We start from the raw sequence: 26,233 nt of genomic DNA on the forward strand, positions 1-26,233 counted from the left end.
ATGATCTCACTTATATGTGGAATCTAATGAACAAAATAAACTGACAAACAAAATAGAACCAGAGGCATGGATACATGGAACAGACTGACAAATGTCAGAGAAGGGTGAGTAGAGGGACTGGATGAAAGAAGGGGAAGAGATTAGCCAAAGAACATAAATGCATAGCCCATAGACATAGACATAGACATCAGTGTGGTGAAGGCCAGAGGGGGGCGCCAGAGGGAGGGTCTGGGTGGAGGTGGGCAAAACGGGGGTGGGGGGGAATGGAGGACATCAGTAATTGTGTCAACAATAAAAAAAAAGGGGGGGGGGGAGTCCCTTACCAGTTTGGCTCAGTGGATAGAGCATTGGCCTGCGGAATGAAGGGTCCCAGGTTCGATTCCCGTCAAGGGTATGTACCTTGGTTTTGGGCACATCCCCAGTAGGGGATATGCAGGAGGCAGCTGATAGATGTTTCTAACTTTCTATCCCTCTCCCTTCCTCTCTGTAAAAAAGTCAATAAAATATATATTTAAAAAAACACACAAAAGGATTGCTGGTAATGACATCATTTTCTCCTTGGTCAACAAGTAAAAGGAACAGGAAGGATGTTCACATTCTGTTACCTGTCTTTTGTAAATAAGCCTGAATTGACATAGCCATTTTAATGACATTAACTCATTTGGTCTGGAAATGGGTTTGTGTGCCCTCAGAGTAAATGTGTCTGCCTTTGGGTTGCTGTTTTTTAGTAGAGGTTGGTAGTGAAATATTATTGATGTGATAAATAGGTAATTTCACTTAGATTTCATGTGTCATCAGATAAAGACTGAGGGAATTATGATAGTTATTTGGCACATTTTAAATTAATTTCTCCCTCCAGCCCTGCCCTCCTCTTTGTCTTCCCGTTCTTGTCTCTTCTCTTCTATCTCTCTATCTCAGATAATATTACCAAAATGGCCTTTCGGTTTTAGTCATAGATGTCTTAAGTAGAGGGAACATGGTGTGACCATAGGATACAAAATTTACAAGTAGTGTTCCTTTGTATTTGAAGATCAGTAGCAGTTTATATATGTGTATATTTGGCAAAGGATTTTAGAATAACAAGAATTATCTGGAAGTAAATATTTTATTCTTTATTTTTATTGTTTGCATTTTATTGAATTTATTGGGGTGACACTGGTTAAAATTATACAGGTTTCAGGTGCACAATTCTACAAAACTAATATATAAGTTTAACAAAGTTGCAGGATACAAAATCTTAATAGAAAAACCAATTATACTTCTAAATACTTGCAATGAGCAATCCGAAAATGAAATTAGGAAAACAATTCCATTTATAATAACATAAAAATTAATAAAATAGTTAACAATAAACTGAGTAAAAGAAGGGCAAAACTTACACTCTGAAAACTACAAAACACTGGTGATAAAATTAAAGATCTAACAAATGGGAAGAGATCCTGTGTTGATGAAGTGAAAGTCAGTACCACGATGGTAATACTACCCAAAACCCCTACAGATGCAAGGCAATCCTTGTCAGAATCCCAGCTGGCTTCTTTGCAGAACTGACAAGCTGATTCTAAAATCCAGATGGAGATTCAAGGGACCCAGCAGAGCCTAAACGAAGAACACAGTTGGAGGACTCACATTTCCAGGTTCAGGAGACTGGGCACTGGCCTTAATTTAGTCCATACTTTGGACACAAATGTTCTCTCTTTACTTTAGAGGCCACAGTACCTGTTTCCTACTTATATACTAGCTCTATTTCTTTAAAACTGTTATTTATATACAGTTTGTTTTATTAAACTTAGAATTTTATTAATTTTTTTCTGCATAGTTAATAAAATTAGGTAGTTAATACCAAGGCAATAAAAAGAAGCAGGACAATTATAATTTGCAATATTTGATACTTTTTTATTAAGATATCTTCAAATGTATTTTTCTATTACTGTCCTGTAGTTTACACAAGAAAGAAATTTAATAAATTAATTTTAAAAATGGATCAACAACTAGTATTTGTGAAATGGGCCTCGTGTCTCATGTTGGCCTTTAATAATGACTGCCAAGTATAGAAGTGGCTGCTGTTGGTTCTAAAGAGGTCATAGTTTCAGATCTGACTTTACCTTGAGAAGGAGAAGAGCAGAATGCTTTGAGAAAAGGAGTTGGCAAAAGAATTGAAAGAGATTGTGAAACCTCCTTAAAATTTCTATTAAAGAGCTTTTTAAGTTTTCTGTATTAAATGTCTTTGTTCTGGAAGGGACACTGGCCCTTTTAAGAATGGGAGATCTCGGCAACCCATGACAAGCGGTGAAAGGTTGCTAAGGAGATTCCTGTGAGAAGGAGCAGTATGTAAATTATCTGTTTTTGAACTCTGACTTCTAAAGGCAGGAAATGAAAGGAGGGAGGATGCTTTTATTTCACTCCTCTAATATTTTAGGAAGCAAGCAAAAGCAAACACAGAAATCATTTGATTTGGACAAAATTAATTTTAAACACAGGAATCATTTGATTTGGACAAAATTAATTTGTGTCGTGTTAACATTGTATTTTTAAATATTTTATAGAAATATAGGACATTGAGAAACGTGCACAGATCAAGTTATAGCTTGTATTTTTACAGATAGTTATAATGTTTTAATGTCATTTAAGTACACTTTATTATATGTGTCTTTTTAAAATATTATCTTATAAAATTTTATTTCAAGTGAAGATCAAAGTGATCATTTCAAAGCATTATGGAGATTTTCAGATAGTTTCTATTTTTAACTGAATGTTGTATTCCTCCACCTTCTTCCCCAGTCTCCTGCTTATTAAAACAAGTCCAGGGAAAGAATATCCTGCAGGGAGGAAGGAGCCGTTCGGACTAGGACTGGTTTAGTGCAGTGCTCAATAGAAATCTAATGGGAGTCACATGGCCAATGTACAGTTTTCCAGTAGCCACATTAAAACGTGAAAAGAATCAGGTGAAATAAATGTTATAGTATATATTTTATTTAACCTGATACACCTAAAACATCATGTCAACACACATTCAATATGACAATTATTACTGAACTGCTTTATATATTTCTTCATAGTAAGAAGACTAGCCACACGTAAGGTGCTTTGTAGCCACATTTGGTTAAAGGGGTAGAGAGAAGAAGTGGAAATGTTTAGGAAATGAGACATTTGAAAGAGCCTGAAGCTATTTTTTGAAAACTCTGAAGCTTATTGGGGAGTCAGTAACAACACGTTGGGTGGGGTGGAGTCTTCTGGAGGGCAGGGGAGGGCACACAGTGTGAGCCAGTTTGATGGAGACGTGAATATAGTGTCCCCCTGCCAGCTCTGTGCGGGGAGGGCTCATCAAATGAGCAATGAGCTCGGCCAGCACTTATTCTGGGAGAAAGTTGCCCCTCACCCCTAGTTCTCCCCCTGATGCCGGTCAGTTCAGATCCTTCCCACACATCTCTGATGCCCTTCAAAGCCGCTGCCTCAGCGTTGGAGCTCAGAGGGAGTGAGTCTGGGTAAATCTCTGTGTGGGCCCTTTAAAAAGACTCCAGCAGCCCCCATCTCACTCTGGCTCAACCCCCCACTAGTTTTTACAGCCAGAAGTTATGAGAACTTCTCTTTCTGGCACTGGAACCCTAGGCTGGGGGCCTGCTGTGGGGCTGGACCCTCCTCAGAGGGCACCTCTGCACTGAGATAGCCCTTCCGATTTTTATCCACCACCGGTGCCTGTGGGGCCAGCACATTTGTTTCTCCACCCTTCCCGCCAGTCTCCTTGTACCTTCTTTTTTTTTTCTTCTTTTTTAAAAAATATATTTTATTGATTTTTTACAGAGAGGAAGGGAGAGAGATAGAGAGCTAGAAATGTCGATGAGAGAGAAACATCGACCAGCTGCCCCCTGCATCCCCCCCACTGGGGATGTGCCTGCAACCAATGTACATGCCCTTGACCGGAATCGAACCCGGGACCTTTCAGTCCGCAGACCGACGCTCTACCACTGAGCCAAACCGGTTTTGGCTCTCCTTGTACCTTCTTATCTAATTCCCTAGTTGTAGGACTTCTATTTTTCCAGATTTCAGGCAGTTCTGAATGATGGTTCTATAGTTTAGTTATAATTTTGATGTGGTTGTGGGAGGAGGTGAGCATGCACCACATTTACCTATGTTGCCATCTGGACTGGAAGTTCTATTGATATAATTTGCTACTTTATTGGGCCCCAGTTTCCTGTCTGTGAACAACATATTGTCACCTGTCCCTGAAGTGATTGTAAGGATTAGAGAGATCAGGTGTGAAAGGTGACTAGAATAGCAAGCAGTTCTTGGGATGGCTGATGCTATTACTTTTGTCATCACCTGAATGTAAAGTTTTGTTAAAAGGAATTCAGATATTAGAGTATATATTTGTATTTTCATATGCAAATATAGGAGTATAGATTGCAAATAACTTTGGAGAGCAAAGTACTAGAGGCCCGATGCACAACATTCTTGCACTTGGGAGGGTCCCTCACCCGGCCTGTGCCCTCTTGCAGTCAGACATTCCTCTCCCAGTCTGGGGTTCTAGCAGGCTGGGACCCCTCGCTCCTTACTGCCCGGGAGAGGCTCCTGTCACCATCACTGTGCTCACTAGCCAAGAGCCCAGCTTTTGGCTGAGCAGTGCTCCCCCTGTGGGAGCACACTGACCACCAGGGGGCAGCTCCTGCATTTAGCGTCTGGCCCCTGGTGGTCAGTGTGCATCATACTGACTGGTCGTTCTGCCATTTGGTAGATTTGCATATTAGCTTGAGTGTTCTAACGGCACTTCTTCAAAATAGACACTCCCAGGCCGAAAACCAACTTTTGCACATGGGCCATGAAGTTTCAATCTCACTGTATGTGCCGAGGTATTTTGTGGAAGAGCCACACTCAAGGGGCCAAAGAGCCACATGTAGCTCACGAGCCGCGGTTTGCCGACCACTGATATAGGATATCACACATCTAAGGGCATGGGCCTAATTCATTAACTTTATCTGTAGGACCATTTCCAAAGAAAATAAGAATATGTGCAGCCCTAACTGGTTTGGTTCAGTGGATAGAGCGTCAGCCTGCAGACTGAAGGGTCCCAGGTTCGATTCCAGTCAAGGGCACATGCCTGGGTTGTGGGGGACTTACAGGAGACAGCCGATCCACGATTCTGTCTAATCATTGATGTTTCTATTTCTTTCTCCCTCTTCCTTCCTCTCTGAAATCAATAAAAAAAAATTTTTTTTTAATGTGCAAAATTGTAGCTAGAAGATATTTATTTGCAGCACTGCTTATAAGAGAGAAAAACTCATTTGTCAACAAAGCCAAATATCAACAGTACAACGATTGAAATTTCTTTTGAGAGCCAAAATTTTTAAACTTAAGTTTCTTCTAACGCCACTTCTTCAAAATAGACTCGTGAAGAGAGATGGTTTATGTGAAGAGAGATGGCCCATAATAGTGTAAAACGGGTTATAAAATATGTAGTAAGTACCGAATGATCCAGTTTTCCTAAAATAATATTCAAAGGACATATATAGTAAACTGTTAACAGTGATTGCCTCTGGAATTTTATATATGCCAATTTTCTTTTGATTGCTTGTATTTTCCGAGATTTATAATGCATGTTTTGTTTTGTAATAAAAAAGAGAGAGACATCATGGGTTTGTGTCTGGGGATGGAAGGTCCTGTGAAGAGAAAAACCAAAGATGGAAGCATACATTTTGCCTTCTTATAAGTCATGAGTAACTGTAGCAATTTGCTCAGTTTTGCCTTCCAAGCTGAGTCCAGTCCCATGACTAAGCCAGGTGAGCAGGGGAGGCAGAGCCTTGCTGGTTGCCTTGAGGCCTGGCTACAAGTCAAGAACTGGCGTTAGGTGATTTCCATGACATTCTGTCTCTTTAGGGATTTTGATGATTTTCAGCTGCAGGGGGAAATAAAAATAGGACTGAAGTGGGAAGCATCTATCGAAGGCAACACAACGGAAGAAAATGTAAGATATGCGGGAAAGTTAGCAGTTACGGTCCAGTCTAAAAAGTTAAACTGCACTGCCACTTCTTCTAAAGCCTTTTCATGAATATTGTTGAATTGGCACAATCAAGTTTTGAGAAACAGGACCTTGTGATAGTCACAAGTTATTCAAGCAATTAGAAACCAGGAAATGTACTCTGATATAAACCAGTTCATGAGTCACCGTTAAACAAGTACAGTGATGAAGCTTTCAGATCCGGTGCTGTTCTTGTATCAGATGACTTCTCAGATCGTTGAAATATTTTCCAAAATTTGTTTTATTTACCTTGAGTTAAGTTAAAAATGAGTTGCATGTCCTAACAAAATTATTTTTTATCCCATCGTTTAGCAGATGTAAGAGTAAATCAGATTTTTAATTATGTGTATAGTACTAATGAGAGAGAACATTAGCATTTTTAATTGTCAGGTAAACAAAGGGAAAAAATAATTTAGTGGTTATAGTAAGGTGAGCCCTCCTGGAAACAAGCTAGACCAGGGCATAGCGCTGAGCTATGAAGGTACATAGACATCTTTTCCCCTCTCCTCCCTTTTCCTTCTCCCTCTCTCCTCCCCTTCCTCCTTACTCCTTACTCCTCCTTCTACTCTCTCCTCTTTTCCTTCTTTCTACAAAGAAAACACCTGCCCTGTGCCAGCACTTTTCTAGTCATTGGAGTTATAACAATGGACAAAACAGATAAAAACTCTTTGCATAGATTTATATTCTATTAGCTATAGACAATATATCAATAGAAATAAATTTACAAAAATATATTAAGTGCTATGAAGAAAAATAAAGGATGACAAAGGATAGATTACACTGGAGTTATCTGGCAGAACTACTTTGTGAATATTCATTTTGTGTTCTTGCATAGTAATGTCGAGAAAGTTATTAACATAAATGTAGCAGCTGTAATAATTACAGTTTATTTTGCTCATAGACATGAAAGAAGACTTTCCCATACTATTGGCAGATAAATTTTCACATTTTTTTCCTAGTATTTTAAAAAGAAATATGCTTGTCTTACCTGAAAATTTTAGATGGTTCAATGTGAAGGATATTACTTTATTGTTTTCTAAGATGTTAACTAATGATTCTTCTTGTTTTTACTGACTTGAAATGGAAACTTTGTTACCTACTATATTTTTATGCTATGGTTAATTTATGGACTTATTTTTGTTATTGTATTAACCTTACTTTAAGTGGCATCTATTTATAAATCCTATATAATAAAACCCTAATATGCAAATCTACTGAATGATGGAATGACTGGTCTCTATGATCCACACTGACCACTGGGGGCAGATGCTTAATGCAGGAGCTTCCATAGGGGGAGCCCCACTCAGCCAGAAATCGGGCTCATGCTGGCAAGTGCAGTGGCAGTGGTGGGAGCCTCTCTCACCTCCACTGCAGGGGGCAGTAAGCAGTGAGGGGTCCCAGACTCCTAGAACCCCAGATTGTAAGAGGAAAGTCTGACTGTCAGAGGAGTCAGGCCCAAGCGGGCAGTCAGACATCCCCCAAGGGGTCCTGGCTGAGGGACCACCCCTCTCCCCAAGTGCATGAATTTTGTGCACCAGGCCTCTAGTAAATTATAATTTATACTAAATAATTACATTTGAAAAGTTTATTCTATGACTTAAACTTTTGCTAAATTGGCAGTTAATTTGACTTGATGAAGTTTTATTGTTATTTAGAAAACCAAATTACGTAAACAGTGATTTATATTACAAAGATATGTTGGAACAGAAAGAGCCTGAAAGCAAGTGGTGATAGAAGTACACTTCTTCTGTATGGCCATTAAAATGTAATTTGAATTTTATATGTTCTCTAAAGGACTTCATAGGCAGAATTCAAAATACTGCTTTTAATAAAGAACCAGGCATTTGAAGAGAATTCTTTTTTTTTTTTTTTTTTTTTAATCCTCACCCAAGAATATATCTTGCTTTTAGAGAGAGAGAGAAAAACATTGATGTAAGAGAAAAACATTAATTGATTGCCTCCTGTGCATACCCTGACTGGGGATTGAACCTACAATATATGTATATGCTCTGACCAGGAATCAAAACCACAACTTTTTTGTGTACAGGATGATGTTCCCACCAGGGCTGGGGAGTATTCTTTTATTTTTATTTATTTATTTATTTATTTATTTATTTATTTATTTATTTTTATTTATTTTTTTAATAAATCTTTATTGTTCAGATTATTACAAATGTGATCCTCTTCCCCCCCTCAATTGCTCCCCTTCACCAGGTTCCCACCCCACCCTCTGTCCTTTCCCCATCCCCCATTGTCCTCATCCATAGGTGCACAGTTTTTGTTCAGTCTCTTCCCGCACCCCCACTCCCCTTTTCCCTGAGAATCGTCAGTCCACTCCCCTTCCATACCTCTGATTCTATTATATTCACCCGTTAATATTGTTCATCAGATTTTTAAATTCCCTTGGTTTTTAGATTCACTTGTTGATAGCTACGTATTTGTTGATCATAATTTTTATCTTTATCTTCTTCCTCTTCCTAAATAACCTCCTTCAGCAATTCATATAATTCTGGTTTGGTGGTGATGAACTCTTTTAGCTTTTTTTTATTTGTGAAGCTCTTTATCTGTCCTTTGATTCTGAGTGATAGCTTTGCTGGGTAGATTATTTTTGGCTGTAGGTTCTTGTTATTAATCACCTTGAATATTTCTTGCCATTCCCGTCTGGCCTGCATGGTTTCTGTTGAGAAATCAGCTGACAATCTTATGGGTGCTCCTTTATAGGTCACTACCTACTTTTCTCTTGCTTCTTTTAATATTCTCTCTTTGTCTTTTGCTCTTGGAATTTTAATTATGATATGTCTTGGTGTGGTCCTCCTTGGATTCCTTTTGTTTGGGGTTCTGCGGGCTTCCTGGACTTGTAAGTCTATTTCTTTCCTCAGGTGGGGGAAGTTTTCTGTCACTATTTCTTCTAGTACTCTTTCGGTATCTTGCTCTCTCTCTTCTGGAATCCCCATAATTCTGATGTTGGTTCGCTTGAAATTGTCCCAGAGGTTTCTTACACTATCTTCAACTTTCTGGATTCTCTTATCTTCTCCCTTCTGCAGAGGAGTGTCCTCTGGCTCTTTGTGTTCTAAATCTTTGTCTTGATTCTTGCGATCTTCCAGTCTGTTTTTAGGACTTTGTATAATATTTTTTATTTCAGACAATGTTTTCTTCATTTCTTGTTGATCCCTTATTATTTCTAGTTGCTCCCTTTTCATATCCTCATAGGTCTCATTTATTTTATCGGCCTTTTTTAGGATATTGTTGAGTAACCTTATAACTGTAGTTTTGAACTCAATGTCCAATCTTTTCTTTTCCTCCATCTCCTTCCTTTGTGTCCTTCTTCTTGTCTGCATTTTAGCTGTTTCCCTGATTTGATGGAATAGCTTTGTGTGCTAGGTGTTCTGGTAGAGCCCAGTAGCACAGCCTTCCCAGTTACCTGCGGTGGACAGTCTTGGTGTAGCCCTTTGTGGGCTGTGTGTGCAGTCTTGTTGTTAAGCCTTGCTTATTGTTGGTATCACTGGGAAGCATTGATCTCCAAGCCAATTGGCTGTGAGGATCAGCAGTGTCTCAGCTAGGAGGGTTTCCGTACTCTGCTTGAATAGGGCGGGGTCTCGGGGTGGCGCAGACAATCTTTGGTTCCCTGTCAGTCTCGCCTCAGAAAAGTCCTGTTCCTGGAGAGTTTTGGAAGATTGGTTGCAGGCGCGCACGCACCTCTTTGGTAAAGGCGCAGACAAGCTTTGGATTCCTACAAGTCCCTCCTTAGAGAAAGCCAGCCTCTGGGAGAGCTTCTGTGCTCAGCCACAGGTAGGGCGGAGTCTCGGGTTGGTGCAGACAAACTTTGTTTTCCCTTCGGCTCCTCCCCAAGTCCCGCAGTCTTATTTATTTTTTAATTTTAGAAGATGATATAATATCAAATGTTAGGGAAGTATTTCAAAAGTTGATAGAAGATAGTAATAGTATTTAAATTAACATGACAAAATTATTCTACCTAAAACATCATTCACAACTATAGAAATGACTGTTGCATAGCTATCAAAATCATTTTTTAGATCTTTTGATGGGGAGTATTCTTAAAGGAATTATTGCTTCCAATATAATTTGAAAGAAATTTTAGGTTTGAGGTATATTATAATCATTGTACCATTTCTAATTTAGTTTAAAAAGTAAATGTGGAAGAGAACCAAGATGGTGGTGGCATAGGTAAACACTTGTACTTACTGCCTCTCACAACCACATCAAAACCACAACTAAAAGACAAAATAAGTATCATCCAGAATTGTGGGAAAGCTGGCTGAGTGGAAATCCTACAACTAGAAGGAAAAAGAAAAGCACATTGAGATTGGTAGGAGTTGCGGAGACACAGAACATATAAATCTAAAAAAAAAAGTTGGCAGAATAAAACATCTGATGAACAGAATAAACTGGTGAATGTAATAGAATCAGGAGCATAGAAAGGGCATGGACTGACAGTTCTCAGGAGGAAGTGGGTGAGGGGTTGCTGGAAGAGATTGGGCAAAAATCTTAAACCTATGGATGAGGACAGTGGGTGGGTGAGGGCTTGGGGGTGGGTTGGGAACTGGGTAGAGGGGAGCTGTGCGAGGGAAAAAGAGGAACATTTATAATAATCTGAATAATAATGGTTAAAAAAAGTTAATGTGTATTTAGGAAGATATAATTATACCAAATGAATATAAGAAAAATATGTTAGGAACAAATGATATACATATTATTTTGTTTTCTTATTTAATGTCATATATTTCAAAAACTTTAAATGTCAAAGATAATGTATACCCTTTGGTTTGGTGACTCAAACTAATCTCTAGTGTAAAAATCCAAAGTATGTGAAATCTCTGCCGCCTCTGCACTGCATCGCTCGCCAGTACAGTCCTGGCTGACTTCTCACGCACATGTCCACTGCTGTGTTCAGTCCCTCACTGGGACTGAGTGGACGGCAGTCAGCTGGGGGCAGGAAAGGGGCCTACACATTGAGCTATGCAGTCATGTGGTCAGCTGTGCATTTGAGTCCACTCTTCTTTCCCCAGCCTGCATGTTTAATGATGCCCTCTAGAAAGTGGACCAAAGAAATTAGGTAACCATTTCAGACAGGTGGGCTGATTTTTAAAAAATTAGTAAAGACCATATTTACTCTGCTTTTTGAATACTCTTAATGCAAGAAGAAGCTAGGTGTTGAAGTCAGTATTTAATTCTCAGCAAATTATCATGTGCAGTTTTCTTTTCTTTTTGCCAAACATTCCTTAAAGCTGTGGAATTATTGGAGGGCCTGAGATGAAACCATTAATTTGGCGAATGTTCAGAAGTACCAGGCACAGATACAGAGGTAATCACACAGCTTCCCCTTAAGTTTGGCACCAGTTGGACATAGGACAGCTGTTCTGGCTGTTACCTGGTTGGGTGAGTCTTCAAGGTCTATCTGTAGGGGTTGAAACAGTACCAGCTCACCCCCTCTCCCACCACAGATATCTCTTACCTGTGTTGATGCCTGATTCACTGGGATTTCAGACCTGTCAGCTTCTTCAGTTGTCCTTCAGGCTTGCTCCTTTATACAGGCTCAGAAAAGAGGGAATGATGACATGGGTAGGCTCTCTTCAAGATGGCAGAAGTAAATAAGCCAGTTGGTTGAATAACAAAAATGAAATGTTGACTAAAAGCTTTGAGGTAAGAGATGATTAAAATGGTGCACTTTGGTTATGTAAAGGAACAAAGGAAGGGATTTATCAAGAGGTGTTATTGGCCAGAAGAAAGTTGTGGGGTGGTGAAGATTGTAGCAGGTTTTTGGGTCACTCATTCTTACAGGTGGAGGAGGAAACATAGGAGAAGGGGGTTAACAGGGTGGTGAATTGCTGCAAATATGTACCAACATATCTACATTGATCTTTTTAAAGAATCTGTACTAATAAAAGCCTAGGTGGTCATCATGCCCTCACGCTGTCAGTCCGCAGACCAACGCTCTTATCACTGAGCCAAACCAGCTTCGGCGACACAATCATTTTAAATATTGAAGTGTGTGAGCAAAAGTATTTTTAAATTAAGTCCAGTGCCAAAGTCATTTACGATATATAGATTTTGATCCACAGATTTCTTCTTCTAATGAAATTTTACAGTGAATATCTGACATGGGCAATAACTCAAATTACAATTACTTATGTGATATTCACTGTCAGGATATTTTTCATTCCAATCTTAACTTCGTAGGAAAACCCTCCTCCAAAGTTTCTGTATAAAAAGGTTTAAATACTCAGCATGGCCAGATTTATATATATATTTCATTATTCCTACCATATTTAAAAGAAAATTGAAGTAGTATGGTGAAAGAAAAATGAAATGTCTGTGAAATGGAAAAGGAAAATAAGTGTAGGAAATAAGTGTAGCAATTGTTTAAGAGTTGGTGATAAGTTTTTAAGAAGAAGGCAGAGTGGAAAAACATTGTTTTGGCTTTTTGGAGCAGGTGAAACAAGAGCAGTTTCTAGTCTTTTTAATATATACATATACTTTTTTTTTTTTTAAATTGATGTCAGAGAGGAAGGGAGAGTGAGAGTGAGATAGAAATGTCAGTGATGAGAGAGAATCACTGGCTTCCTCCTGCACGCCTCCTACTGGGGATTGAGCCCACAACCTGGGCATGTGCCCTGACCCAATCAAACCTTGAACTCATGGGTCAATGTTCAACCACTGAGCAACACCAGCCGGGCTCTAGTCTTCTTTCCTGACTTTTATATTGCCCTTCATTTCTGTTTTCTTTCACTAACTATATGGCTTCCTTTTTTCTAACTACGTGGCTTTACTAGAAAGCTCCCTATTCATACGTAGTCTGACTGGATTGCATGTCTGCCCTTGACAACCCAGAGTGCTAAGGAACAGGAGACGATCTGATAATATATCTCTTGAGTGGGTCATTGTGTGCTTTCTACAATTGGCTCCTTGTAGAGCCAGTTCAGTACGCCAGCATTGCTTTGTGAGCCCAGTTTGTATAATTGGTGCAGTGTGTCCTCCAAACTCCTCCCCCTTTTTTTTTTTCTTGTGACAAATAGGTCAAGGTGAGTGGGATAAATGGGACTCACTGAAGTGCAAGGGGCAGATATTAAAGAGCAGTTTCTACAATGTCAGGAGTGGCATACTCACTTATTTCTGACACTTCCACAAAAGTCTGTCCTCCCTCAGTACTTCCACAAAGCTCTGTAATATCTAATGTTTCCCGCACCCTGTTGTACTTTCTGTTACTCTGCTTGACTGTAAGCACTTTCAGGGCAAGGGCTGGTTCTCATTTATCTTTGTATCTATATTTCAGTGTCTGGTACAAAGCAGGCGTTTGATACATTTGGTTTTAAAACACAGACACAACTATAGAAGTTTACCATTTCCGCTGAGACCGGCTTGGCTCAATGGATAGAGTGTCGGCTTGGGGACTGAGGGGACTCGGGTTTGATTCCGGTCAAGGACATGTACCTTGGTTGCGGGCATATCCCCAGTGGGGGGTGTGCAAGAGGCAACTGATCGATGACTCTCTCATCGATGTTTCTGGCTCTCTATCTCTCTCTCTTCCTCTCTGTACAAAATCAATAAAATATATTAAAAAAAAAAAAAAAGAAGTTTACCATTTCCTCGACCCTGTGTTACATTTATACTTTTCATAGTACTTGGCCATATGGAAAAAGTTCTAATCTATTTGGATTGTTTATGCTAACTTTAATGATAGGTGGAATGGTTAGAAAATAAATGCAAGCAAAAAAGAAAAGCTACCCGTAACACTTTCCCTCAGCAATAATTGCATTTATCATTTTGTGATTTTTATCTTTTTTCCTATGTACATGTATATATTTTTCATAAATTGTATCACGTGAACATATGTAATCTAATTTAATTTCAGTGTAGTCATAGATGCTCAATAGATATTTGTTTTAATGAATATTTTTCATGTTTTTAATACTATAAAATTTTTATGATTAACTAATATTCTATTATATGGATATACTATAACTTTTTTTAAATTTTTAAATTTTTTTTAAAATTGATTTTGTACAGAGAAGAATGGAGAGAGATAGAGAGTTAGAAACATCGATGAGAGAGAGTCATCGATCAACTGCCTCTTGCACACCCCTCACTGGGGATATGCCCGCAACCAAGGTACATGCCCCTGACCGGAATCAAACCTGGGACCCTTCAGTCCCCAAGCCGACGCTCTATCCATTGAGCCAAACCGGTCTCGGCAGGATATACTATAACTTATTTAACCAGTCATTTATTGCTGAATAGTTAGGCTGCTTATTCATTTAAAGGAATATTTGATCATGCACACTTCTCTGGTTTCATTCCTTTCCCCTCCCACTCTTTTAAAAAAATATATATATTTTATTGATTTTTTACAGAGAGGAAGGGAGAGGGATAAAAAGCTAGAAACATCGACGAGAGAGAAACATCAATCAGCTGCCTCCTGCATGCCCACTTCCAGGGATGTGCCCACAGCCAATGTACATGCCTTGACCGAAATCGAACCTGGGACCTTTCAGTCCACAGACCGACGCTCTATCCACTGAGCCAAACCGGTTTTGGCCCCTCCCACTCTTTACTTTAGTCAAATTTATCCACTTTGGGCTTTGAAAGCCTCATTTTTTACATCCAGATATTTGCAATGCTGTTCCTTCTGCTCTTAACACACTTCCCACTTTGCCTAGCTAATACCCTATGTTTAGCCATTTCTTCTTCTTGGAAGTTGCCCCAGACTGGATTAGTTATCCCTCCAACGTGCTTCAAAGGTGGCATTTTGTACTTACTCCTAGAAGCACTCAGTCTGCTGTATTTTAATTGCATGCTTTCTAGACTATAAACACCTTCAGGAAAGGAGCTATGCCTTATTTCCTGTTGCATTTCCCAGTGCCAGGTAAATAGCAGGAACTTAGTAAATATATTTTTTAATGAATGAATACATGAAGGATCCCCCAGTTTCCAATGTGTATCATTAAGTGGTGATCTTTAACAATCTCATATTTTTTTATTTATCAGAGAAGCATGTCTTTTGTTTATAAAGTGCTTTATAGTATACAAAATATTTTCAAAACTATTTGTCATATTGTTAAACTTGGACTAATTTTTAGTATTATGCATTATAAAATGAATTGATATGTTTAAATTTTTAATATATTAGTCTTTATTGGTATTTAAATGATAATTCTCATATCTTAACTTACCTAAGTTTTCTAAGCAAATAGACTATATTTTAACCCTGTCTTAAGTTAACTATGAACTCTGATGAATGTTTTGTAATTATGGTTAAATTGATTTAAAGCTATAGCATAAAGCTAAAGGCTATTATTATTTTGTGGCTAATGATTCATAATAATCAGGCTTTGATCAGGTAACAAGAAGAGTAGTCATACAGCAAATACTTGATTGGACAGGGATCAGAGAACTTAATAATAACTTCAAAAATAAAAGCACTTGATTAGGCTCAGAAGATAGAATTGAATTCTTCACATCTCTCTATATTGTCATTAAGTGACAATTATCCTTTCTTTTCCTTCTTTGTCCATCTTACAGCAGTGACTCCCACTTGGACATGCACACCTTTGCGGGGGGAGGGGATGGTGCCTGAGTCTCCTGAGGAGCTTTTTCAGCCCCTTTACCCTCTCCCTATATTGGCGATTATATTGCCTTCTGGGATGAATGATGATCCGGTGTGTGAAGATAGAAACAGGCCGGGATCCACTCCCTTTCAAGATAACCGACTGGGACTCCTCCCTCAGAAAAAGCCATAGATAGTGTTAGAGTAGACGGGATGCTGGATACTGCAGTCTGCCACTGATGGATTAGTTGTTTGAATTTAGGCAGATCATTTCATCTCTTCACCTTCAGCTTTCTTTCCATAAGACAAAAGGATTGGATTGGATGATCTGTAAACTCACTTTTAGAAATGGTCTGATTTTTCTGATGATCAAATATACAAAAATAATCGTACTCTTGAAAGAAGAAGTATATGTGAATGAAAAATGGCATTATTCCTTTGTGTAAAATGTGATGGCACTGGTTAAATAGATTATAAATATTATTACACATTTAAAGAGCTCTTTTAATGAATCTTGAGTGAGTAATTTCAAATTGCTGACAATTCTTCATTATCTCAGAAAAAGAACATTCCTGGTGATTTCTTTGTCTTTACTCAAGCTCTTGAATCTAGGACAGTGATCTCATCTGGCCTGATTGTCTTAAATATCATCTCTGTGCTGACGACTCGATACCTGAAAACTGCGTTGCTCCTCTGAAATCGCCGGCCAGTTTACCTGTCCTCGTGAGATATTGAATGGGCATCTCAGACTTATCTGTCTAAACGCAATTCCTGACTTCCCTCCAAACCTGCTATTCTTTAAGTCTTTCATATTTGATCAAGACAGAAACTTTGGAGTTTCTTTGGCTATTACTTAACCATCAATCTATTGGCAAGTGCTTTTTGTTTTATGTCCCGAATATAACCAAACACTGCCCACTTCTCACCAGCACTCCTTCCTTCTGCCCTGTTCCACTAGTCTATTTTCAGTCAAGAGCCAGAAGCAGTCATTTTTAGTCTTAAATTATATCATTCCTCTACTCATAACCTTCAGTGGCTCCCCATTTCCCTTAGCATAAAAGTCAAACAATTAGTCAGTGAAGTTTTGTATGACCTGGCACTTCATTACTTCTCATTTCATACTTTCTCTCTTACTCACTTTTCTTCAGACACACTGGTCACCTTGCTATTGACAGACATCCCAGGCACCCTCCCTCCTCAGGATCTTTGCATCGGCTGTTCAGCCTGAATCTATCTTCCCAGATATTCACAGAACTGCTCTCTCACCTCCTTCCAGTTGCTTCTATGTTAACTATTTGGTGTAAAGTCTAAACTGACTTTTATATTTAAAATTGCTACTGCTACCACCACCCTGCATTTCTTTTCCTCCATAGCATGCAGCACCATCTGACAATACTGTAATTTATTTGTTAACTTGTTTATTGTCTCTCTTCTAAAATGTCAGCTTTGGAGGGCAGGGATTGTTTCGTTTGGTTCACTGCTGTATCACTGGCTTTATGACATTTGGCAAATGATCTGCAGAATCTCTTTTCTCACCTGTAAAAATACATAAAGGGAATAGTAAGTGGTTACGTGTTGTTTGTAGATATAATTTTGACTAAGCACTCCTTAGTGAGGTTATATTAAGGCTGAAGAAGTCATGAGTTGCATGACTCATTTCACCAACTACAAGCAGTGACATATGCACATAGGAGGGTGGGACTCCAGAAAGGTGGCCCTCTGGCCAGGAAGCAGCAGCCCTCCTGCCCACCTGTGCTGAGAAGGGCTTCCTCTGGGAATCCTCCTGCTTTCTTTTCTCTGCTACTTTTCACGGCCGGTTCTTAGGACCTGCACAGCACTGATGCTGATGTTCTCTCTGCTCAGGGCTCAAAGGGTTAGAGGGGGTGCATGGTACTTGCAGTGTACTTTCCATTTAAGGAACAGTTTACAACTTTTTTTTATTGAAAAAAAATAATTTATAATTTCCAGGCTTCATCAAAGGGAACTTTGGAACATAACCCATTCAGAAGTTATGAGATGTGCCTTTTAAAATGGCATTTCAGGCCCAGCCGGGTGTGGCTCAGCGGTTGAGCATCACCCAGGAACCAAGAGGTCACTGGTTCGATTCCCGGTCAGGGCATATGCCCGGGTTGCAGACTTGGGCTTGATCCCAGTGTGGGGTGCGCAGGAGGCGGCCAATCAATGATTCTCTTTCATCGTTGATGTTTCTATCTCTCTTTCCCTCTCCCTCCCTCTCTGAAATCAATAAAAATATATTTAAAAAAATAAAAATAAATTAAAAAAAATAAAATGGCATTTCAGTTGCTACATGTTACTGAAAGAGGAAAGGTGCTACCAAAAGAAGCAAGATTAAAATATCCTCAGAACTCAACTAGTCCTCAAAGTATATTTATTATGTATGTAAGCCTTTAAAGATTGCAAATCTGTTACTTACTCATACAGATTTGCTTTATGAAGATAAAATGTCTATGAGGACAATGGAAAGTTTCATATTTTGATAACCTTATATCGTAGTGACATGAAAGTACTCCATGTGTTGCAAAACATAATTTAATCCTTAAAAATATTGGTCCCTGCTTCCCTGTTTTGCCTGGGAAAAGTGAATGTGGAGGGTGGTGGCTGTGACTGGAGTAGAACCAGAAGGAACTGGCAGCTGGTTGTTAGCGGCTGTCCTTGCCCTGACTCTTCTCAGGTTGTACTTGTTTGTTTGCTTTTTTTTCCAGTTTAGCACAGAAGCCTTTTGCTTCAGAAATTATGAGGTGAACTCCTCAGAATGAGCTAGTTTTACATAAGAGCAATTCCAGTAGCACCTGGGGCCGAGAGAAACTTTCTATGGACTGTGGAAATTTTTGTGCCTTTTCTGTCCCGTGTGCCTGTTTGAAGAAAGGTCGTAGAAAGAGTAGGCCTGCCTTCTCCACTGAAACCCCAGAGGGGCACGTTGCCATTGGCCCTCCTCCCCCAGTACCCCACTGGAGTGGTCTGTGGTCACGAGTGTCTTCCTTCTTTACTTTCTGTTCCTGGCGGTAGCTGTGCTGCCTTTGGCTCTGTGTGAATAGAGCTGTGCATTGGTTCAGTTCACGGGTTTTGAGGTGGACCTGGTTTGAGTTCTGGCTCCATTGTTTACTTAATTATTTTCTTAATCTCAACTTGTTTATCTTAGAATTGGGAGGGGATAATATGTGTAGTACCTCCATAATAGTACTATGATGGGAATTAAATAAGATAATGCATACAAATGTTTAGCACAGGCCCTTACACATGTAAACAAGCTCAATAGAAATTAGCTATTACTATAAAATCTACTTTAAGCTGCATTTCTTTGATTCACTTTTTTTTTTTAAGCAGGCTTAATTCACTTTATTTTTCTTGCATAAAATTATGTGGTGGCCGCAGGTGGAGCTTGGGTCCTCTGCACAGAAATTCTAGTGTGGGTCTTTACAAGTTGGTCAGTGAATTCCTGATAGGGAGACTTGGTGAACACAGTCTCTTTTCAGAGATCCGGGGTGAGATAGCCGTAGGTCTCAGAGATGGCATCAAAGGTGGCCTTGGTGAAGTTGCCCAGGGTGGCAGTGCAGTCTTCAATACCAGCTATCATCAGCAACTTCTTAGCACAGGGGCCGAGTCAGGGATTAGGTGCACCAGACAGAGCCACATCGGCCAGTCACCCCCCAAGGAACAGGTGTGGGGCTTGCCGAGCTTGTTTCCCCAGTAGCCTCACTGCAAGGGACACTAGAGCTGGGCCGGGATGATGGCTCCACTGAATGCAGTGGCTACTTCCTTTGAGCACTTAACACCCAGACCAATAGGTCCATTGTAGTCCCAATGGCGACAAATGCCTTGAACCGGGTCCTCTGGCCAGCACGGGTCTGCTTTTGCACAGGCATAATCTTCAAGACCTGATCCTTGAGTGATGCCCCCAAGAAAAAGTCAGTGATCTCAGATTCCTTGATGGGCAAGGAGAATAGACAGATTTCCTCTAGGGATTTATCTTCATGTCCTTGACCAGGCGGCCACCTTGGTGACAGGGATCCACTCCTTGGCCTTGCCTCCATGAGCTCCACTACCTCGGCCCCAGCCCCAACCCCGGCCATGACCCCAGCCCCAGATGCCAATGCCAAATTGCCATAACCTCCTCTTCTGGGGGCCCCTGGGGCCTCTAGGCTTTCCCGCAGCACTGGCATCAACCGCCATTTGGTGTTTCGTCGGAAAAGAACTATTCACTCTTTCAACAATATACTTAATAATATACATGAATAACTATCCATATCCTTTGCTGGGTGCCAAGAATAAAACAGTGACCAAAACAGATGTGGCCTTGACCACACTGAGTCCAGTGAGATTTTTGTGCCTTGAAACTGGTCAATTAGTAGAAGAAAACTTTTTGACCCCGTCTAAAGCAGAAAAATTTAAATTGAAGCAGGGATGAAGTTTTAAATCAAAAGGTTAACAAAAGACTGAAGTTTAAAAAAATAAAAGGCTTAGGAAAATCAGTGTACTTTGGCAGCGTTTTGAATAGAAGTGCTTCTACAAGATTTAGATTGCCTGTAAGGACGATTAGTAGGTCAGCACTGTACAAGTAAGAAAGGGAGTAGAAAGAAATAAGGTCTGTGAAGTAGACTGGAGCAAGTCCATGGAGGTTTTTTAAAAAAGGGTGAAACAAGGAAAGCAATTGTGAACTGAAAAGTGAAGTCAGTAATTTTCCAGCACAAAAGTCATAACCTCTGGTGCAGAATCAGAATTTAAGAACTAGTTTGAAAGAGGCAGGATTTGGTTTAGAAATAAAAACTTCTATGTGATAGTTATATTCATATTTTGGTAACTTGTTTGTTTTAATATCAATAAATAATATGTCCAAATATGCTATCAACTATAAGCAGTACATTTTATATATTGTAGTAAAACACTTTAAATATATTTTTTACTTTTTTCATATGTCCCTTGGTCTTCTGTATATCTGCTTTGAAGAAATGTTCATTTCGGTCCTTTGCCTATTTTTTAAATTGGGTTGTTTGTTTTCCTTTTGTTGAAATGTATGAGTTCTTTATATATTTTGGATATTAACTCCTTATCAGATGTATCATTGGCAAATAATGTTTTCCCATACATTGGGTTCCTTTTTTATTTTGATGATGGTTTCTTTTGCTGTGCAGAAGCTTTTTAATTTGATGTAGTACCATTTGTTTATTTTTTGCTTTCTCTTGCCCTAGCAGATGTATTGGCGAAAATTGTGCAACCGAGATGTTTGAGGTTTTGCTACCTATAGTTTCTTCTAGGATTTTTATGGTTTCACAACTTACATTTAAATCTTTTACAGATTTTGACTTTATTTTTGCCTATGGTGTAAATTGGTGTCTAGTTTCATCTTTTTGCATGTTGATATTCAATTTTTTCAACATCAGTTGTTGAAGAGACTGTCTTTAGTCCATTGTATGTTCTTGCCTTCTTTGTCAAATATTAATTGACCATAATGGTGTGGATCTATTTTTGGGTTCTCTGTTCTGCTCCATTTAATCTATATGCCTGTTCTTGTGCCAGTACCAAGCTATTTTGATTACAGTAGCTTTATAGTATAACTACAGTTATGTGGTATAACTTGATATCTGTCATTGTGATCCCTCCAACTTTGTTTCCCCCCCCCTCAAGATTGCTGTGGCTATTTGGGGATTTTTGTGTGTGTGTGTGTTCCATATGAATTTTTGAAGTATTTGTTCTAGATCTATGAAGTATGCCATTGGTATTTTAATAGGGAAGTTTATTTATTTATATTTAAAATTTTTATTATTGATTTCATAGAGGAATGGAGAGAGAGAGAGAGAGAGAGAGAGAGAGAGAGAGAGAGAGAGAGAGAGATGCATCAATGATGAGAGAGATTCATTGATTGGCTGCCTCCTGCATGCCCCCAACTGGGGATTGAGCCCACAACCCGGCCATGTGTCCTGATCAGGAATCAAACCGTGACCTCCTGGTTTATAGGTTGATGTTCAACCACTGAGCCACTGTGGGCGGGCAGAGAAGGGGTTTTAACTAGACTAACCTTTAAATTGGTAGACTGAGCAAAGCAGATTGCCCTCCCTAATATGTGTGGGTCTTCCTAATCAGCTGAAGACCTTAGGATTCTATAAAAATGTTTAGTCACCTCCATTAACCACTTTTTTTTTTTTTTTAATGTTTCTAGGTTATTGAATCTTTGGGAATTATTATTTATAAAGCACTGGACTATGGTTTGAAGGAGAATGAAGAAAGAGAATTAAGTCCTCCCCTGGAGCAACTCATCGATCACATGGCCAACACGGTCGAAGCAGATGGTAGCAATGATGAGGGTTATGAGGCTGCAGATGAAGGCCTGGAAGATGAAGAAGAAGAAAAGAGAAAAATTTCAGCTATCCGGTCATATAGAGATGTCATGAAGGTAAAGCAGCAGTTTACATAGTATTGATTTCTTTCAACAGTTATTTCACTTAAAAAAATTGATGATTCAGTATTTGATAATAGTTCTTAGACTTTTAGCTAAAAGTTAAATGAATAAGGATCTAAAATACTCTCAATTCTGTGATTTGTTCAGAGCTTCAATATGGCCTTTTAAAACCACTTTTAGGTATTGATGAAGTTTATCATATGTCTTTAATTGACTTATGCATTTTTCTTTTTGAAACAGAATAAACAACAATTGTGATCCATTTATTTATAGGAAGATTCTGAATCTGAACTATCACAACTGATTATTTTACTTGTTTTCTTGACCTATCCATTGCTGTTTTTCTACTATTTTCAAATAGACACTAACTCTAGTAAGCTCGAAGGTGCTGTTGGATATTTGTTAGTTTAGTAGACCACTTACTGATGGTCTTGTGCTGTGTTAAGCTTTGACTAGTGGGAATTGCAGAATTGCCTTGCTGTCTGATGTGAAAATACAAATATACCACGTGTGTCTCTTTTTAAGGTACAAAACATTAAAAAAAACAAATAATAAGCAAGCATCACTATTTTCTTCTTCTGTAGTTATGTGCTGCTCATCTCTCAAGTGAATCAGAGGCACCAAATCATTATCAGGCAGTATGCCGAGCGCTGTTTGCAGAAACAATGGAACTGCATACATTTCTGAGTAAAATTAAAAGTGCAAAGGAGGTAAGTACTATTGCTTTCATATTTGTTAGCACTGTGAAAGATAAACATAAATTTTCAACATTGTCTACCATACTATTTAAATATTTATTACCACCCTGATGAGTGCTAAAATTTATTCAAGAAAGAAGCAACGTAGGCAGAATTTATTTATTTTATTTTTTTAAAATATATTTTCATTGATTTTTTACAGAGAGGAAGGGAGAGAGATAGAGAGTTAGAAACATCGATGAGAGAGAAACATCGATCAGCTGCCTCTTGCACACCCCCTACTGGAGATGTGCCCACAACCAAAGTACAGCCCTTGACGGGATTGAACCCTGGACCCTTCAGTCCACAGGCTGATGCTCTATCCACTGAGCCAAACCAGTTTTGGCTGTTTATTTTATTGTTGTGTGTATTATAGATGTCCCCCATTTTCCTCCCTTTGCCTCCTTCTGCTGGACTCCCACCACACCCCAGGCCTTTACCTATCTATTGTCTGTGACCCTGGGCTGTACATATATGTGTATAAGTTCTTGATTAATCTCTTCCCGCCCTCCCTCCCATCCTCCCTCTGTCTGTTCTATGCTTCCATGTCTATGGTCCTGTGTGTGAACCAATTTTATAAAAACAAAGAGTTTTATAAAGCATCCTTATAAATGGAAAATAAATAATACTTAATTGATTTAATCAATATCTCATATGACTTGATTTTTCACTCTTTCTGCCATTCTTTTGTTCACTTTAAAACATGTTAGTACATCTTTTAGGAAGGGATAAGGACTTACAAAGAAGGTTACACCTTTGATATTTTAACCCTTTTATAGTGGATTTGATTAAATATTTAATGGAAGAGATGTGAATTATTCATATTATCCAAAATCATATTTATTTTTTTATTATTTACTGGAAATTCATGCATTGGTGGGCGAGGGGAGGGTATCTCTCAGCCCAGCCTGCACCCTCTCCAATCTGGGGGATGTTCTTCAGGGATCGGGTCTAAATCGGCAGTTGGACATCCCTCTCACAATCTGGGACTGCTGGCTTCCAACTGCTCATCTGCCTGCCTGCCTGATTGCACCTAACCACTTCTGCCTGACAGCCTGATCACCCCCTAACCACGCTTCTGCCAGTCTGATCAATGCCTAACTGTACCCCTGCCGGCCTGATTGCCCCCAACTGCCCTCTCCTGCTGGCCCGGTCGCCCCCTACTGCCCTCCCCTGCCATCGTGGTCGCCCCCAACTGCCCTCCCCCACTGGCCAGGTCACCCCCCAACTGCCCTCCCTTGCCTGCGTTCACCCTTAACTGCCCTCCCTTCCAGGCCTGGTGCCCTGCAACTGTCCTCCCCTGCTGGCCTGGTCACCCCTAACTGCCTTCCCCTGCTGACCTGGTCGCCCCTAACTGCCCTCTCCTGCCAGCCATCTTGTGGTGGCCATCTTTGACCACATGGGGATGGCCATCTTGAGCGAGGGTGTGATGGTCATTTTGCATATTACCTCTTTATTATATAGGATATGTATATGAGTTAAGATATTATATTTTGAGTACAAAAATAAGTATTCTAACTTATTTACGAGGTGAATTGCCATATTTTACATTACCCAGAAGGTCATCGAGATTCATGAGTTCTGTATAAAGTAGCATAGCATCTGACACACAGTAACAGCTCAGTAATGATAGGTTGTGGGTATTGTTCTGAAATGCTAGTTTAGAACTTAGGATGACACAGTTTGTGGAGGTATGCATGTAGGATATGTAAGGGAGGAAGGAAACAACTAGTCTATATTAGTCAAATAAGACCAATTAGCTTTGATAATTAGTTAATGACAAATGTCTCAGCCAGGTCACCTTTAATAAATCACCTTGAGCCGGGACAGGTTTGGCTCAATGGATAGAGCGTTGGCTTGGGGACTGAAGGGTCCCGGGTTCGATTCCGGTCAAGGGCATGTACCTTGGTTGCGGGCATATCCCCAGTAGGGGCTGTGCAAGAGGCAGCTGATCGATGACTCTCTCTCATCGATGTTTTTAACTCTCTTTCTCTCTCCCTTCCTCTCTGTACAAAATCAATAAAATATATATTAAAAAATAAATAAATCACCTTGAATAAATCCATTGTATATGTATGAATCAGAGCTCTAAGCATTCCTCTTCAATTCTAGCCAGGCTACTGATTATAGTCTGTCTTTTTATGTTAGGCCAATGAGAAGCTATGTCTATTTCTTTTTAGGATTTTGTAGAGCTGGACCAGGCAAGTCTTCAATAGAGTGAAGGGTAAACTACACTGAGTGGCCAGATTACTATGATCTCTGAACGAATAATAATCTGGCCACTCAGTGTGTTTGTGTGTGTGTGTGTGTGAGGGTGTATGTATGAGGCCCGGTGCATGAATTCGTGCATGGGTGGGATCCAGCCAGCTTGACCAGGGGAGGGAGATATGGGTGGTTGGCTGGCCTGCCTGCTGGTCAAACTCCTGGTCAAGGGGACAATTTGCATTTTGCATATTATCCTTTTATTATATAGGATGTACACTGAGTGGCCAGATTATTATGCATTCAGAGATCATAATAATATGGCCACTTAGTGTATATGTCATGTGAAGAGTAACGATACATAAATCCAGAGTCGCTTTTTCTCCTGGGCAGAACCAGAGGATATAGGGTTCGATTAAAAGCTTCAGAGTAAACATCTAAAAGCACATCCTCAATTATGCTTTAGTAAGTAGTAGAAAATATTACTTAAAGATGTATATATTTTTTATTGATTTCAGAGAGGAAGGGAGAGGGGTAGAAACATCAGTGATCAGCTGCCTCCTGCATACCTCCTACTAGGGACCAAGCCCACAATCCAGGCATATGCCCTTGACTGGAATTGAACCTGGGACCCTTCAGTCTTCTGGTCAATGCTCTATCCACTGAGCCAAACCAGCCAGGGCAGAAAAGATTACTTTCTAAGATTGTAATTATTGAAATTGCCTTATCCAGAAACGTAAGCTTTGTTTTTAGGGTGGAAGTGCAGTACTAGAGTAAATTAAATGGCCTCTTTTTTTTAGTCCTTGCATCACAGACATTCTTAGAAAGTATTTCTGACTTTAAAGACAGCATTAATAAGTATTTTTCTACTCCTTTGAGCTTTAAAAATTGTTTTTTGTCTTGATTAGAACTCCTGATCCTTTGGAACACGGGCTGACCCTCTAATCTCTGAGCCACACTGGCCAGAGATAAGTACTTGCTAATCTCTGATTCCCTCTTGAAAAGCTACTCTTACCTCCACCTCTTCATATCTCTGGACTCTGGAGAGTTAGTAATATTTTCTCTCTCTCTCTATTTCCAAACAATTACTCTTTATCCTTGTACAAAAAACTCATGCGGTCCACTTCTGTTATTCTTAAACCCATTGTCACTGCCATCTGCCATCACCTTGAGTGATTTCTTTGATAAAAAGGAACTATAGCTTTGTATTCTTGACTTCTCTATTTCAGTACTCTGCATACCTGAATATACCATTGTCCTTGGAATAGCCTGCAATCATTCCACCTTGGAAGTCATGGGCTCTCAAA

The 26,233-nt window shown here is 39.5% G+C and overlaps 1 protein-coding gene and 1 pseudogene across 13 annotated transcripts in view; one reads left to right on the forward strand and one right to left on the reverse strand.

Moving 5' to 3' along the window:
* LOC118708219 (centrosomal protein of 76 kDa) overlaps positions 1 to 26,233 on the forward strand; it is a 132,899-nt gene that overhangs the window by 54,142 nt on the left and 52,524 nt on the right. For all 13 annotated transcript variants that reach the window (XR_004984495.2, XM_036419337.2, XM_036419341.2 and 10 more), the window contains 2 exons: positions 21,748 to 21,981; positions 22,572 to 22,697. Coding sequence is in view for 12 of the 13 variants with exons in the window: in XM_036419337.2 (XP_036275230.1) it covers positions 21,748 to 21,981; positions 22,572 to 22,697 (360 nt within the window). In the remaining variant the exon portion in view is untranslated. The remainder of the gene's footprint in view (positions 1 to 21,747; positions 21,982 to 22,571; positions 22,698 to 26,233) is intronic.
* LOC118708230 lies at positions 18,913 to 19,778 on the reverse strand (annotated as a pseudogene).

Source organism: Pipistrellus kuhlii, unplaced genomic scaffold (assembly GCF_014108245.1).
Source record: "Pipistrellus kuhlii isolate mPipKuh1 unplaced genomic scaffold, mPipKuh1.p scaffold_m20_p_6, whole genome shotgun sequence".
Lineage (NCBI taxonomy): Eukaryota > Metazoa > Chordata > Mammalia > Chiroptera > Vespertilionidae > Pipistrellus > Pipistrellus kuhlii.